At 36.5% G+C, this 17,581-nt stretch overlaps 1 protein-coding gene across 2 annotated transcripts in view; it reads left to right on the top strand.

The window, feature by feature from the left end:
• The first annotated feature begins 12,883 nt into the window (after positions 1–12,883).
• The window catches only part of Pex6 (peroxisomal biogenesis factor 6), a 338,534-nt gene continuing 333,836 nt past the window's right edge, over positions 12,884–17,581 (top strand). For both annotated transcript variants that reach the window (XR_016548921.1, XM_090398889.1), the window contains exon 1: positions 12,884–14,299. Coding sequence is in view for 1 of the 2 variants with exons in the window: in XM_090398889.1 (XP_090255015.1) it covers positions 13,007–14,299 (1,293 nt within the window). In the remaining variant the exon portion in view is untranslated. The remainder of the gene's footprint in view (positions 14,300–17,581) is intronic.

Consider the following 17,581-nt stretch of genomic DNA (forward strand, 5'->3'; position numbering starts at 1 on the left):
AGATGAAATATATTGTTTAACACTGAACTTAGTTTGAACTCCCCTCTTTTTTGTTCTCGATGCTGAGGTATTGGAAAAATGGTTCTAGTTAGCTTTGCGTATATTGCTCTTGTTTTCGTATATAGTAATTTCTCAATGTTGTAATTTTTTTCTATAAATCGGTATCATTCAGCCATTTCGATGAACATTCTGGGTGGTCTCTTTTTTTGATCGAAGGAAGAGAGCTGTTCACCTTGTCAGGAAGGCACTTTTGTAGAAAAGCAACTGCATATCCATGGTATGATTTATTATGTGCTTTTACTGCAGTTATGGCTCTGATAAGCAAGGTCTTTAGGTGTATGTTAACTAGGCCGAGACTTCCAGCTTCTATTTCGTGAAAGATTGTTGTTTGGCTCATTGGTTCATATTGTGAACCCCATATTGCAAAGGGCCTGTGAATTTTATCCGCCCACTGTCCATGGTATGGATTGTTATGTATTTTATACCACGGTCTGGAGGCTAAGTACATACAAATCCTAGCTTTACTTCTCATGGGAAGGTGTCTGTTTCGCATATTATTAATTTTTTTAAATATGGCTTCATACAACTCTTTCCACTGATCTACATATGTGTCTATACGTCCAATTTTTATTCCTAATACCGGCAAGTAGTTTTTTCTCAACATTTTAGCAGGTATTTTTGGTTCCTTTTTCCAGTCGCTAACCACCAGACAGCAAGATTTCGCCACGTTCACCCTTAGGACGTGGCACCCTTCACTTTCGTTCACCCTTTGCAAATAAGTCCAATATTTTTATTGTTTCCTTCATGAATTTTTCATTTTCTAGTGTGAGTGTTATGTCGTCTGCATAAGCTAGCAATTTTGCTTCGCTTTCCCCGTGAATATTTGTTCCTTGAATTTGTTTATTTGTATTTATTGCTCTGATTAGTGGTTTGATTGCTAATACAAAGAGGGACATAGAGAGGGGCTCCCCTTGACGTAAAGAACAATTGATTTGAACAGGTGCGGAAAGTTTTTTATTTATGATTAAACGGCTTTGTGCGTTTTCATAAAATATTTTTAACCATTTCTTGATGTTTGTCTCAAACCCTAATACTTTTGCTACTTCAAAGATGTATTCATGGCTCACTGTGTCAAAAGCTCTATAGATGTCTAAACCTAGTAATACGCATGGTCTGTTGGTCAATTGATAATATTCGTATATACATCTAAGATGTCTTATGGTATCTGTTATATTTCTTCCTTTAACTGCACATGCTTGATTAGGAGATACAAGTTTCTGTAGACATCTCTGTATTCTGTTTCAAGGATTTTTGAGATTATTTTATAGTCAGTGTTTAACAATGTTATTTCTCTCCATTTTTTTATATCCTTCAGTTTTTCTGGATCGGAAACTTTTGATATTAACGTGATGTATCCACCGTTGAAGTTTTCTGGTTTTGCCCGTGTTTCTAACATTTGTTTAATCATCCTCATAAACAAGTTTTCAAACTTTTGAAAGTATTTTTTGTAGAAATCGACAGTTAAATCATCTGCTCCGGGAGATTTTCCTTTCGGGAGATGCTTTATTGTGCTTTTGCATTCCGATATTGTAATGGGGCATCAATCTCTTCAGCCTCCATTTTAGTTATCTCGGGTAGAAATGACATGAATTTATTTCATTCAATGGTATCAGATTCTTTTCCTGTGAATAGAGCTGTAAAGTGTTTGTACGAAACCCTCAGTAAGTCGCATCTTCTTCTTGCAATGTTTCCCCCTCATAATGCAGAGCCTTTATCCTTCTTCTTTCGTTGCTGTCTCTTTCAAATAGTCAGCCATTTCCACTGAGCTACACAGGCCTTTGGATAAAATATCAAAATAATGGTAAAAATTAAACATTTTACCATAACCCCAATAATATTCTAAAATAAAATCTGTACCAAATGTTATGTCCTTAATTGTAATGTCCAAATATTTAAAGAGATGGAGTAAACACGATAAGCACTACGAACACTCTACTGCTGGCGAAAACTGCATATAAACAACAGTGGAACTGCACAATGCTAGCGTAATGCTGCGACGGGCAGTGCAGCATTACGCTAATAGCTCGCATCTCACTATGACATGTATATGCCTTGCGCGTGTAGCAAATACAAGCAATAAGACACTTTGGTAAAGACAGTGCTGCTAGCGTCCTTCGCCCTCCTAAGTGCTACACAATGGATTTTTTCTTATTTTTATACTGTGTGTCCATACAAAATAAGAGAATTGTATAGGATTTTTGATGATAAAATTAAACATTACAAGCAAATATAAATAAACTAATAAATATATTTATATATCGAGAAAAATTGGGGTTCTGCAGTTACTTAGTGCCTATGCACGAACCGACCCTGGTAAGCATTAAACGAATTTCAGAGACTGAAATGTGGTGCCTCCTTTAAACAAGAGTTAAACAATTATCTGCTTAGTCCATCTTTTAATTCGATGGACTCTCTCTCTCTCTCTCCTACCTCCCTTCCTTCTGGTTGATATATCGTGATACATTTTGGTAATTAATTTTGACCCATTCGTTGCGAGTGGTCCAGCAATTGATTTGATATTCATCATTTATGGAACCATGAAGAAATAAAAATCATGTCGTTCTTATTATTTCATTTATAATATAGTATTGTCATGTCTCTCCAGATCAATTTCTGAAAAATCGCATTTCTACTGGTCGCAGTCCACGTTTAAATTCCATAAAGGCCTGCTGACAATACTTGGTATAATAATTTTTTGTAGTATATTCTAGAATGGTCTGATAGTTAAATACATATTATTAAATCTTACTATTATGAACATCACTTCTCTGTGATAGATTAGGTGATGGTAAGACACTTGACATTAAAAAAATAATTTTCTACTGTTCAATAATTTTAGATCTTGGGATCAATTTAGCTTTGATAAAGCTATAATTTCATTTTCTTATTGTAAATATTTTGAGATCGTAAGATTTAGTTACTTTCTTATTTTATATAGCTCAAATACGATGTCTGTGAAGTATTTTCGTCACTAGAAAAATAACTTGGTCATCTGCAAAAACAAAATACCTTTTTAAGAAAAAATAAAAAATAAAAATAAAATTTCTCACATAAGAAATTTAATTACCTATGTGTTTCAATTTATAACAGCTTCGGTCACTCAAAATGTTTGTCTTGAACTTCAGCAAAATATTTGTCTTAAACATTTGTCTTAGAAAAATTTCCTCTAGTCGCTGACTAGATTGGAAACCAAGAAATCTTTGTTTATGCGGTCAAGCGCCGTGGTGTGCAAACGTCACATCCACTGAGCTCCACAGCTGATTTTTTTATTTTTTTTCATTATGTGACTGTAAAATTTAGACAGATAGATATCTGAAACATAATATTCCAGATATTGCTCTGGTAGAATAACACGTGTGATTTATTTATGTGACAAAACTAGGGTATAGTAGAGTAGAAGAATAAAAGTATATGAAAAAAAAAAAGACCAAGTATGGAGATCTGGAAATTGAAATTCAACGACATCGGAACAAGAAAGGAACAACCGTTGCCATAGGAGAGCTGGGAGCAATACCAAATGAATTTATGAACATCCAGAAAACTCTCAGTTATAACACCATCTCAACTCTAGAAAACTGCATTTTTAATGAACACTCGCATTTTACCAAGATATCAAGAAAATTCCAAGGCCTTTGCATAAGGCCCGGAATGGACTCATTTCCCAGTCAAATACTGCATTATGCTCTATGATGTTTCTTTTTACTGTTTGTCTCCAAACTCAGCTCCATGAATATAATTAGAAAAATTTACTGCAGATATTGATATCCCTCCCATCATATCCCCTCCCACAATATTGGGAGGGATATGAGGAAAATCTTGTTATTCCAAATAATACTTACAACATTATAGAAACCAGTGTTAGAGATATCATGATCATTTAGGAGCAAAAATACACTTTTCGTGAAAATGAGATAGGCCAATTAACGTGAAGTATCATGATTATATAGTGCTTGGAGAATATGATTAATAGAAATCAAAAAGTGCAGGACTGGAGGTGAACTTTCATCAAGACGAAGAAATCTCATAATTTAATACATAATTAGAAATAAAGGAGAGAAAAGGAACGAAGGACGATAAAAATACTATAACTGCCTTTCTTTCTTTCTTTTCTTTCTTTTTGTTTTTTAGGGGAATGATTTCCCGTGATGTTGTTTAAAAAATGAAGTACTCAAGCAACCGCATTTTATTACCTTATATGGAGTAGGCTAGGCTGTTTTATTCCTATCTATCATTTGGAGACTGAGGATGAAGTTCAATCTGCAACCAATCAGCGATGGTTGACCCCAGACTATCACTCATTATAAGCGGAATGAGATGAAGAGACGAATGAAAAGTGTCGCCATCTCCTGATTCCTAACCCTCACACAATGTATTGTCTGAAATAGTATGGGTTCTATAATCGATTTTCTTGCTTTTACGGCAGGGACGAAACACCCCAGAATCCTGGAGAAAAAAACTGCTGCCTCTGATCTGGAACGCTTAGAAAAAAGTTCTAATCTCATCTAATTTCAGATTCATCTAATCTGAAACTACAATCGAAAATGTCATTATTGAGGAGGGCTAACACAATGGATGCACGCTACTTCCTCTGACCTACATAAGCCAATTAACGCCATTATTCCCTATAGGGAGTAGGCGAAGATAATTTAGGTATTTCTAACTTTTGAAGACAGGGATATTCAATCTCGAATGTCATTCAGTCAGTGACAATGGACCAAGATTGTCACCAACCGTAACCTGCATCTGATGAAGAGGCAGACATATGCCGCCATCCCTAACCCTAACACATTATTTTTCTGAAATAATGTGGGTTCTATGGTCGATTTTCTCCTAGTTTCCGGGAGGAAAAATTTGCTTGTTTGTTCGTGCCGAGATCGACTAACTCCGGAACCGGTCGAAGATAGGATTAAAAAAACATTTTCTAATCGGCGACTAGATTGCAAATAACTACTGCCCTATCCATGCAAATACAACTTCACGAGAGCTACATTGTCCACAAATATAAATGCTAACAGATGAAAATTATATCATTGAAAAAGAAATTATTTGAAAAAACTCTAATTTAATGACCTTGATCGAAATCAAAGACATCACGTACAAAAATTCTGTAATATGTTCCCGCTCGTCGATGCCTTGCATTTACTTTATAAAAAATAGAAAAAAATATGCTGTGTGTAGTTAAGTGAGATATGTGGGTATATATGAACTCTCAACTTACTGAATAGCCAGCAAGAGAAAAATAGAATAGAACGAGGGTGTATGATGGATATATGTAAGGAGAAAGTGGGAAATTGAAAAAATTGATTCTTTCGAATATGAATAATAGGAAGAAAGAGGAAAAGTAATAAAGCTGGGTAAAGAAATATATGGGAATGTGTATTAGAGAGACAGAAACCGAGAGAGTGACTGAGCACAGATGAATTGATTCTGTAATATATCATCATCAGCAGCAACAGCAGCAACCATTGTCAGTCTACTGCTGGATTGATGTCTTTCAAGATCCAGTGGCTCTCCGTTCCCATGTCACTCCTGCAAAGTTGATGATATCATCAATCTATTTCCTCTCTTGAAAATACACTATCTACAAATAATTGTATTGACACTCCTGTTATTTGAAGTTATAGAATATTCTAGGTTTGTTAAGAACATAAAAATCGATCTACAGATAGTAGGAATCAGTATTTCATTGTAGCAGTTGAATACAGGTCGTATGGCAAAACGACACAAACTCAGTGACTGCGAGAGAGGTACTATCATGGGCTATCACATTGGTGGCATGTCAATAGGTGATATTGCTGCTGAACTGAAGCATCCAATATCAACGGTTGGCGATGTGTTGAAGAAATGGAGTGGTTACGGCATCACTAGTGCAGGAAAAACACCCAGGGCAGTGGTCAAAAATGACTGATAGGGGTGTTACAAAGGGTAAAATGCAAAAACCGGCTACAATAGGCACAGACCATCTGGGATGAGTTCCAGAACTCCAGTAACACCATAGTTAGCACTAATAATGTACGAAAAGAACTTATATTTACTATATTTCCACGAAGAGCAACGGCACACAAGAGAAACATCACAATAACGACCAAAGCTGTTCGTCTAGCCTCGTGCAAAAAGCGTGTGAACGTGACAAATGACAGTGAAAAACTAAAGCGATGAATCAAGGTTATTCTGTTTCCAGTCTTATGGCAGGATGTGGGCGTGGAGGCACACTGGTAAACACTTGTTACCACAATGTGTTGTATCCATAGTAAAGTTTGGTAATGGAGAAATAATGAAGTGGGGTGCATTAGCTAGTTTGGAGTGCCACTGGTCATTGTCAATGGTTCCATGAAGGCAGCTCACTACCCTTTATATTCTGGATAATCAGGTGCTGTCAACACTGTGGAGTTTTTATGGAAGGAACCTTTGTTATTATCAAGATGACAATGCCCCATCACACAAAGCAGCAGTTGTTATGGAACGGTGTGAAGAGTTGGGTGTGAGAGCATGCACAGGGTCCTGACGTCAATCCCATTGGATTGAGGTCGACAGCAGCACTTCTTTGAACTGTTGCTGAATTCAGTGCTGCTATGATGGAGGAATGGAGACATATTCCACCTGATGTCTTCCGCACATTGGCGAAAAGCCTCCCTCAAAGGGTTCAGGAGGTGATCAAAGCCAAAGTGGACATACCCGATATTAAGGTTTATCTGCTTGTATGAAATAAACCAGGTAACGCCTTTTATTCCCTTTTAGGGAATAGGCGAATTCGCAGTTCAATCGCTACAGACAGCCAATCAGAGATAGCTGGCCCATGTCTATCACTAATTGGGCTGCACTGATGAAGAGATGAGCAAACAAGTGCTACTCCCATCTCTTGGTACCCAAACCTAACAGAATATGTTACTGTCTGGTATAACATTTAAAGCGCGCGCACGCACGCACACACACACACACACACACACACATTTTAGCATTCAAAAAGAAGACCTGTATCAACATTTTACTTGAAGAACTGGAAGTTGAAATTATTGGGAAACATTTTATTTCCTAATGATGTCATCTGGAACAGATGACAGTTAGATGCAATAAAGAAGGAAGAGAAGAAGCTAATTCGATTTGTTTGCAGTTGTACTATAAAGGATTCTTGGACAGCATCTGCTCTGGTTTTAGCAGCAAGCGAAGGAATGATGTTTGATAATTCACTGGAGCAGTCACTATGGTAGTACTTGTGTAGAAGAGACACAGAGCTGAAACATTGCGCCTGTCAAGTAGAGAATAAATTAACTCTATGAGGAAAGAGTCATCTATAGCTGAATTGCACTCCACTCAAAAGAATAAAGAGACTTTTGGAATATATTAGGTTTACCACCTCCAATGTATGAAGTTTTCTGTGGACTGGCATATTTGGGATTTGTATAAGGTCAATAGTAGGATGGGTGTAATATAGCTTCTTTAGCGGAAATGAATGCCTAGCTCTTTTAGAGGCTGAGGAAGTGTTGATGTGAAGTGCTTATGTCAGGAGAGACTAGAGGTAAATGTCAAATCAAGCAGAGAAATCTGATTCTCTTTATTGATTTTTGCATTACTCAAAGTAAAAGAGGGTAAACTAAGATCACTGTTGCGAGAGATGTTGTAGAGGTTAGTCGATCTCTGGCACGGGTAAGTGTCAGAGATCGACTAACTCTTTTTCTCCTGGAAACTCGGGTTTTTCGGCCTGTAAACTCAAGAATATCGACCGTAGAACCCACACTATTTCAGCATTAAATATATTGTGTTAGGGTTATGGACCACGAGATGGCGGCACTTGGTGGCCCGTCTCTTTTCACTTCGTGCGGCTTAATTAGCGATAGCCTTGGGCCAGCTCTCTCTCTGATTTGGTACCAGTGTAGATTGAACTGTCCACTCAGTCTTCAAAAGTGAGATAGGCCTTATACAGCCTCGCTTACTCCCTATACGGGAATAAAAGGCGTTAGCTGATTTTTAAAAATTTTTCAGGAACAATAACATCCTGAGAGATGATGACCTCGATATAGAGGTCGAAACGTCAAGTTTTATTTTATTTGTAATTAATAAAATAATCTGTTCAACACGTGTGTTTTTGACCTTTCTATCACTAGAGGTCAGGCTAGAAAAAAGATTTATTAACTACGTAGATTTAGTTTACTGATATAGAAAGCATGAGCATGTAGCTTGGATTTGTATACAGTTGTATTCTTCCGATGATGACCTCGATATAGAGGTCGAAACGTCAAGTTTCATTTTATTTGTAATTAATAAAATAATCTGTTCAACACGTGTGTTTTTGAGTCCCTAAATCTACAAATATGAGTACCTTCTCTTGGTGTTTTTTGTCCTCCCTGCCTAATGTTAAAATTTTGTACTGCCCATGGTGAAATTCTTCTTTTGCACTCCATCTGGTTTCGCAGAGTCCAATCACATGACACCTGCAGTTGTCTAATTTATGCAGTAGTATTTCTATGCTCCTTCCTGGTGATGGGTTCTTACATTCCATGTTCATATGCTTGTTATGTTTTTCTCTCTACTAGGCTATGTTTTGTTCTAATAACATATTTTTCGCCTTCACTATCTTGGTTCCCTAATAGTAGCTTTAGGGAACCAAGATATATATATATATCTTGGTTCCCTAAATATATAGATACTACATACATACAATATATAGATACTACATACATATATATATATAGATACTACATACATACACATATATACATGCATATATCTATATATATATATATATATATATATGCATGTATATATGCATGTATATATATATATATATATATATATATATATATGTGCATGTATATATGTGTATGTATGTAGTATTTCTTCTGGTGGTGGGAGAAAGACAGTGCATCAATTATCAGGAATGCTAAGTGAACTTTAAGGACTCGAAATATGTAATCAAATAACGGTGTGGTAAAATAGCTAACAATTAAAATTATTAATAACAGTAATACAAAGATATTGAGATTTAAAAACTGAATGTAATTATTAATATAATATCATGTAACTGTTCACTGTTAAAGGCTGTGAGAATAAATTTCACGAAATGAATTACTTGTAACAAATGGTAATACCCTTAAGGAAGTTAAAGCATATGCAAACATATGATGAACATATCTATCAATGATGTATCTCTTTTACTGCTGTGTATTTATTTTTATTTGTATAATAACAGTAATACAAAGGTATTAAGAGTTAAACCTAAATGTAATTAATTGAAATATCATGTCATGGATCCCTGTTAAAGACTATGAGAAGTAAATTCACAAAATGAATTGCTTGTATCAAATGGTAATACCCTTAAGGAGGTTAAAGCATTTGCAAATATATGATGAAAATATGTATCAATGATGTAGCTATTTTACTGCTGTGTATTTATTTTTATTTGTATAATAACAGTAATACAAAGGTAATAAGATTTAAACTTGAATGTAACTAATTGCAATGTCACGTAACCGATCCCTGTTAAAGACTACGGGAAGTAAATTCAGAAAATGAATTACTTGTAACAAATAGTAATACTGTACCCTTAACGAGGTAAGAAAACAAATGTAAATATATGATGTATATATCTACTTATGATGTGTTTATTTTTACTACTATGTATTTATTTGTTATTGATCTGATAACAGTAGTACAAAGATATCAAGAGTTAAACCTGAATGTAATCTGTATGCATATATGTATTTATGATGTAAATATTTTACTACTATATATTTACTTGTTATCGTTTTAATAAAATATACTCAGTCGAAATGGCGCTTGCTTCTTCTGCGCATAGTCGCTCGAAATTTAATTAGGTTCAAGTCTAGTCGCCAACTGGAGGAACTTTTTCTAAGCCTATTTCGACCGGTTCCCGAGTTACTCGATCTCTGACAAGAGCAAACGGGTTTTTTCTCCCGAAAAATCGGTTTTTTCGTAAAGTAAACTCAAGAAAATTGAGCCCATTATTTTTCAAACAGTAACATATCCGGTTGGGGCTATGTACCAAGAGATGGAAGCACTTGTTTGCCAGCCTCTTCATCGGTGGCTGCCTATAATTAGTGATAGACATGGGTCAGCCATCTCTTAATTGCTACCGGTAGAGATTAAACTGCCCACTCAGTCTCCAAAAGCTAGATAGGAAATAAAGGGGAGGAAGCAGGCAAGACTACTGCCTCAAAGCTACAGACCCGTTAGCCTCCTATCACGGTCTTGGAAAAGTCACCTAAAAAGGTTATCCTCACCAGGCTACAAGCAATCACTGACAAGCTCGATTCGTGCAGGCGTGCCATAGGGCTCACTCTTAGCCCCTCTACTGTTCTCGATCTATGCAGCTGATATCCCCCAAACCAGAAACATATCATCACAGCACTATATTCGGATGACACTACGATACTATCCAGATCTCTCAGCCCTCAAATGGCAATTAGAAGTCTGCAGGGCAGTATCAATTCACTAGAAACTTAGCTAACAGATTGGAGGATCCAGGTAAACCCCCTAAAAAGCTCGGCTGTACTATTCTCCAGGAGAAAAGTCACCAGCAAGGACGACATTCAACTCTACGGAGTCAAGATCCCATGGGAGACAAAAGTTACATATCTCGGAGTGAAACTAGCCCACAAACTCATATTTCGCAACCACATCAAAGTAATAGGAGTGAAAACATTCAAAGTAATTGCACAATTCTACCCCCTGATCAACCGGAAAAACAAATTAGATCTACAAAACAAGCTAACTCTGTATAAAACTGTAATTCGCCCAGTTATCACTTACGCTTCTCCAGCATGGAGTCATAGCTCAAAAACTAACATACAGAAACTACAAAGAATCCAGAATAAGTGCCTCAGAATGATCCTGGATGCTCAATGGTACATAAGAAACGCCCAGATCCATCGAGAAGTAAACATCCCTTCTCATCTCCGTGATTTTAAAAATTCTTTTCCAAGACAACCCTGCACTCAAATGTACTGATCATTCTGAGGCACTTATTCAGGATTCTTTGTAGTTTCTGTATGTTAGTTTTTGAGCTATGACTCCATGCTGGAGAAGCATGGAATCATAGCTCAGTCGAGCAGAAAGCTAAATAACTCCTCATCCATTGTTTCACTTACACAGATAAAGGGGAACAAGAAAAGCATTTTTGCTTCACCCATCCGGTCAGTAATGATATATACTCACTAGTAAAGCCATCCTAACCCTCAATACTGACGTTTAACCTCCAAGCCCGCCCATTGCGAGCAATTAGTTCACAAACCTTTCCGCTCATTGTTTCCATGTCAGATAGTGGGGAACATGAAAGGCACTTTGCTTCACCCTCAGGGTCAGAAATGTTAATCGTTGTTGATAAAGGAATAAAAGGCGTTAGCTGATTTTTTTTATTCAAACACGTATACACTGGTCTTACAGTGTTTGTGTGTATATTTCGAAAGATGCAGCACCCCACAATTTCAAACCACGAGCCTCCACTGCTGTTTATCTAAACGTTTTTACTTCTCCATTTTGTTTAAAAAAAAGAATCAATAATGATGCAGATAATGCAACAATAATCATGGCCGGCCATATCGGGGGGTGCAATGCACTCTAGCCCCACGATCGAGTGGGCACAGTCGGTACACATTTGCGGAAACGTATTATATTTCGAATATGTTTTTTTTTTTTTTTTTGTTTGTTTTGTTTTCCTGTGCCAAAATCATTTGCAGGTAAGAGGTTTTACAATACGTTTATTTCGAATCCTTTAATTTTTACCTTTTAAAAATATTTTAGGGCCCCAAAAGGTTTCTTGCACCCGGGCCCCTTTATAGAGAAGGTCGGTCCTGACAGTAATGCAGAGCTTAGCTGACAGCAGGAAGAGTGATGATATTATTATTATTATTTGACACCTCCAGGGAGTCCAAGGGCTCATCGAGGGAGAGTGTGCCAACAGCATCGAACGATTGGGCCCTTTCCAACTACTAACCGCGCTCAAACTTATTCTGAGCCATTAATAGCAGAGGCTTTATCAATCGACCAATCTTGATAGAAACTTATAAGTTTAAAAAAAAAATCAACTAACGCCTTTTATTCCCTAATAGGGAGTAGGCGAGGCCTTTATACCCTATCTAGCTTTTGGAGACTGAGTGGGCAGTTCAATCTCCACCGGTAGCTGGCCCATGTATATGTGCCAGCTACCTCTGATTGGTGAAGAGGCTGCCAGCCCTTTCATCAGTGAAGAGGCTGGCCCATATTTGCCAGCCTCTTCACTGATGAAGAGGCTGGCAAACAAGTGCTGCCATCTCTTGGTACCTAACCCTAACAAGATATGTCACTGTCTGAAATAATGTGGGTACTACGGTCGATTTTCTTGAGTTTACGGGACGAAAAACCAGAGTTTCCGGGAGGAAAAACCCGCTTGCCTGTGCCAGAGATCGACTAACTCGGGAACCGGTCGAAGATAGGCTTAGAAAAAGTTCCTCCAGTCAGCGACTAGACTAGAACCTAGGTCTAACTTCAAGCGGCCAAGCGCAGAGGACGCAAGCGCCACTTCCACTGAGCTACACAGGCTCTATAAGATTGACGCAGAATAAAATTTTCAATACATGGGGAGTGAAGGAAAATCAAAGGGTCACACTTGGATGTTGTGTAAGATTGTGGTTAGTACGGGTGTGTAGACTAGGCTCTTTACTCGGAGAGTGATGAATGCGTGAAATGGATTGCCACATGTGGTTGTGAACCCCCATCAGCGAATACGTTTAAGAAGATATATGATAGGTATTGCTGCTGTGGTTTGCAACATTCACCGGTAGGTTGCTTTGTGTCTTCTGCTCTTTACCTCGTGTTATGATGTTTTCGCTAAGTTTTGAAACGATGTGTTAGGGAATGTTGTTAGTACTACGTCGCTAATGTTTCGTTAATCTTATTAAATACAATGATTACTTTGTAAAGTATTTCTCATGTATGGTTAACATTTTTCAAAATGGGAAGCCCTAGTAATGTGATTTGTGTGGAGTTGAGTTTACTGCTTACTGAAATTCCTGGATCTCACCCATTGCACGGTTTCGTTACCCGTGATGTTGCAAAACTGTTACTTCGGGATTCCGATAGATCCGAGGAATCTTCATTTATCGGAGCACTATATCGTGAACAGCATGATATTTACTTAGAATCAAATACAAGTCTTTTTGTAAACATTCTCGTTATAGATAAACTGGATTCTGTGATTGACGATTCCGATAGTCCGCATATATATGTCTCAGAAACTTTTCTAAATATTTATGAATTCATTACTGATTCATGCTTATATTTTAAAGAAGTATTTTGTTTACCTCTGGAGAAGGTTGTATTGGGTGCTCGAACTGAAGCAAGTTTGCAGTGGTGTCAACAAGAAGTATGGGCAAACTTGATGATACCGTCACTTTGTCAAAATAAAATTTTGTGTCGCGTAGGCGATGTGTTGCTTGTTTCACCTTTGGTGTTTTCTAGCAAAAATCAGTCATGTGATTTGTCATTGCTTTTAAACATTATAGTATTGGATTGCCATCCAGTCAACCAAGGAATTATAACCTTAAACACTTCTATTGTAGTAACAAAGGTTAATGGTGAAGATAGGGGAACTGATGGTATAAAGGCTACGTATAGTAACTGGCCTATTTCTGAGGAAGGTCTTCAGTTTTTAAATCCACATACTGTTAATATATTGAAGTTATTTCATTTTACAAGTAGGTTGCTCTTCCAACTTAAGCCAAATCCAACAACATTTATTCCTCCAGCATTGAAGTCAGTCACAAATAAAATCATGAAAGTTTTACATAACAAATTTAAAATTGAAATAATTCCTAAATTCTCATTAGCACAAGCAAGGGCACTGGAACAACAGAATTCCTGTTTAGTTGATCCATTAAATGTGATATTTGTCCAGAAACAAGCCCTGCAAAGACTTGAAATTAGCAAAGGAAGCTGGATCAAAATTAAACTTCTCCCTGGCCGAAAGAAATCTTTTAAAAGAAGCAATTCAATTCCAAATCTAAGGAAGTCAAGCAAAGAAGAAAGAGAAAGATATGGTAGTATGAATTTTGAGGAATCTTCAAAAGGAGTTCAAATCATTCAGCGAATGGCAGTTATTTGCTGTGATTGTGACACTTTTTCTTGTAAAGATACTGAGTTATTACAAAACAAATGTGATATAGTGGGAATGACTCCTTTATTATGGTTTAATTTAAACCAGCATCCATCTAGTTTGCTTCAACCATCAGCCTGCCTTATCATTGAGGTAACTGATCAGATTTGATATAAACCATTATGATTAATTATGCAGACACACTACAGTGTCTAAGAACTTACATTAATTAAAATTAAATTTGACATTTTCATCTTCAGAAATATATACAGTGGGACACAGGCTATGTTGGCGTATACTACACTGAGCTGAGAATAACTGTTTGGTCATCCCATGACCAGAGCCTGCATAGCTGCTGGAGTCTGCAATAATACACTACCATGTTTAAGAACTTACTTTAATTAAAATTAAAATAAAATTTGATGTTTTGACCTTTATATCAAATTCATCTTCATGAATACATACATATACACACACAACAACAAATTGCAAGTTGCATTGGTACATACTATGGGCTGAGAATAACTGTGTGGTTAACCATTGATCATAGTTTGCATGGTCACAATAGCTGCTTGACCAAGCAATTATTTTCAGCCCACCATAGTATGTACCAATGTCATTTGTGATTTGTTTTATATATATATATACACACACACACACACACACACACACACACACACAACATTTGTGTGTGTATATATATATATATATATACACACACACACAAATGCACAAATGTTGTGTGTGTGTGTGTGATATATAAGATATATATATATATATATATATAATATACATATTTCTGAATATGACCTTGATATAAAGATCAAAGCATCAAATTTATTTTAATTTTAATTAAAGTAAGTTCAAACATGGTAGTGTTTCCATAATTATTCATAATAATTGGTGATCACTGTATAACCCATAAAGAAAGATTTCATTAGCAGCAGTATCCTCCCACCTCCCTTTCTTTATGCAACTGTAGTATACAACTTTTCAAACTTTAAATAGATAAAGAATTAAAACGTTTCTTTAGGTATCATATTTTTGTTGTTTCTATTGTTGACAGGCTCAAAAATAACAGTGTTATATCATTTAATCAATGGATAAAAACTTTTCTGACATGCTTTTAATTTTGTTTACACATTATGGTTATTTATAAAACTTAAAACTATTTTGTTAATGTGCCATCTTAAGAGAAGCACTTCAATTTCTGCGAAGAGCAAAACTGAAGTATTTGTGCATGTGAATCATTGTACTGTTTATCATTATTATTATCAACAGATCTCCATGGATTTAAGAGACTCATTGTGGGAGGTCCCTTTTTTACATGCACAGCTTATCATACCTCGACTTAAATGCATTCACTGTCCCTATACTTGCCACTCTCAGGCAATGCATTCCAATCATCCACCACTCTCCATGCAAAAAATCTTCGCATCACACACCCACCTTATACAGCTTCCAGGAATGGGCTTTCATTCTCCCCTGCCTCCAGATATTCTATGAAAAATCTCATCCACGTTAATCTGGTAATTATCCCTTACTAATTATTAATTAATCTTATTAATTATCCCTCATGTCTTCCTTTCTATCCACTAGGATCTCTGATTTGCATTTTCTCTCAATCTGGCCTCATATTCCAGAGATCAGAAACCAACTTAGTCAATCATCTCTGGACCCTTTCCAACATCTCATTATCCTCTTGAAAACCTGGCCACCAAATCTGTGCACAGTAATCCATATGCAGCCTGATCAAAATCTTGCACAATGGAATCAAAACATCCTTACTTCTACATGTTAGTGTTCTCTGCATCATTCCCATAATCCCCCATGTCGTATTCACAATTTTAGCAAAATGCCCAAAGAATTTCAAGTCCCCAGTCCCCAAATCCTTCATCTCATCCACCTCCTCCAAAATATCCCCACCAATCCTGTACTCTACATCCCATCTTTGCTTCAAAAATTTTAAAACTTTACGCTTTGCAATATTAAACTGATATCTCCACACACTCTCCCATTCAGACATTCTATTTAGGTCCTCCAAAACTACAAAATCTGCACTACTTCTCATAACTCCACAAACTTGGTATCATCTGCAAAAAAAAACTACGTATCACCATTTAAGTCCTTTCCAATGTCATTCACTTACAAATTAAACAACAATGGGCCCCATAAGACCCCTGGGACATGCCACTAGTGACTTTCTTCCTCTGGGATATCACTCCCCTCATACACAACCTGTTGCTATCAGACAGCCAATCTCCAATCCAATGCAATGCACTAATCTACTACCCAATCCCATCTTTTTCAATTTAACTAATGTGGTTATCAATCTTTTCATTTCATTTACTAAAGAACACAATTCCTTGAGATTCCATGCATATCAAGGAAAATTTCGAGGCCAAATATCCAGATATAGTAACCTGCACATAGCAATAAAGTGCAAAAAGGGACTGAAACTAAAACTGACCATTGGACTGATTTGATTTTTGAGACCATGCTCCTATTGTATATAATACTATTTTTTATGCATTTCGCATTCAAATACACTGATATAGTTGCTTTATGTGTTGGATGTAAGTGCTGAATACCAGTTCAATAGTCTGATGAAGTCCAGTAATTATGACATTTGTGCTGGCTGTTTCTCTTTAAAACATCATCAGATGTTTTAAAGAGAATCAGGGGTTTAAGAGTGTTGGATCTGGTAATAAGCATCAGAAGATCTATCTATAACTGCAGTAGCAACTCTACCTCTGATCAGTAGAGTAACCATGAAAGTAACCATGCAGTCTTGTCCTGGGAGATTGATCAACATCTGGAAATTTCAGTCAAGAAAGGGTTTATGTGGATCTACAAAGCTAGTGATTATGACAAACTTAGAGAATGTGTTTAAGGAGTAGTATAATTGACTTTCTGTTGCCTAATGGAAAACTTTTGCAACAATAAAATAATATTATTATTACATGACACCTCCAAGGACTCATCAAGGGAGGACCTACTCTACAACTCTCCATCTCCACCACTCAATCCACCAACTTCAGATAATCACAAACATCCATCAAAGAAATCCAACATATGTTATGTTTGCTTATTCCAAGCTGAAGCTTTTGCTCTAATAGAAACAGGAAGTGTATTCCATGCTGCATTATACTTCACATTTATTTTGTTTGAGTTTATCCTTAAAAATATATTATTCATAGAGGTAAAACATAATGGGAGAATATCTACTGGAATTTCTTTTTGTACTGTATCTTAAATTAATTCACAATTCTTTGTGCTTACCAGTCAAGAAACCTACTCATCATTTTCTTCATCACGCTTGTTACAATTTCAAAGTATGGCCTGTGCTTCCTCAAATTGTGAGGACAGAATTTTATGAATTTGTGGCTTTATTTAGAGAGAAAGATATAAAATTAGAAATTACAGAGGAGAAAC

Source organism: Typopeltis vanoorti, chromosome 10 (assembly GCF_054136105.1).
Source record: "Typopeltis vanoorti isolate ZY-2024b chromosome 10, IOZ_Tvanoo_1.0, whole genome shotgun sequence".
Lineage (NCBI taxonomy): Eukaryota > Metazoa > Arthropoda > Arachnida > Uropygi > Thelyphonidae > Typopeltis > Typopeltis vanoorti.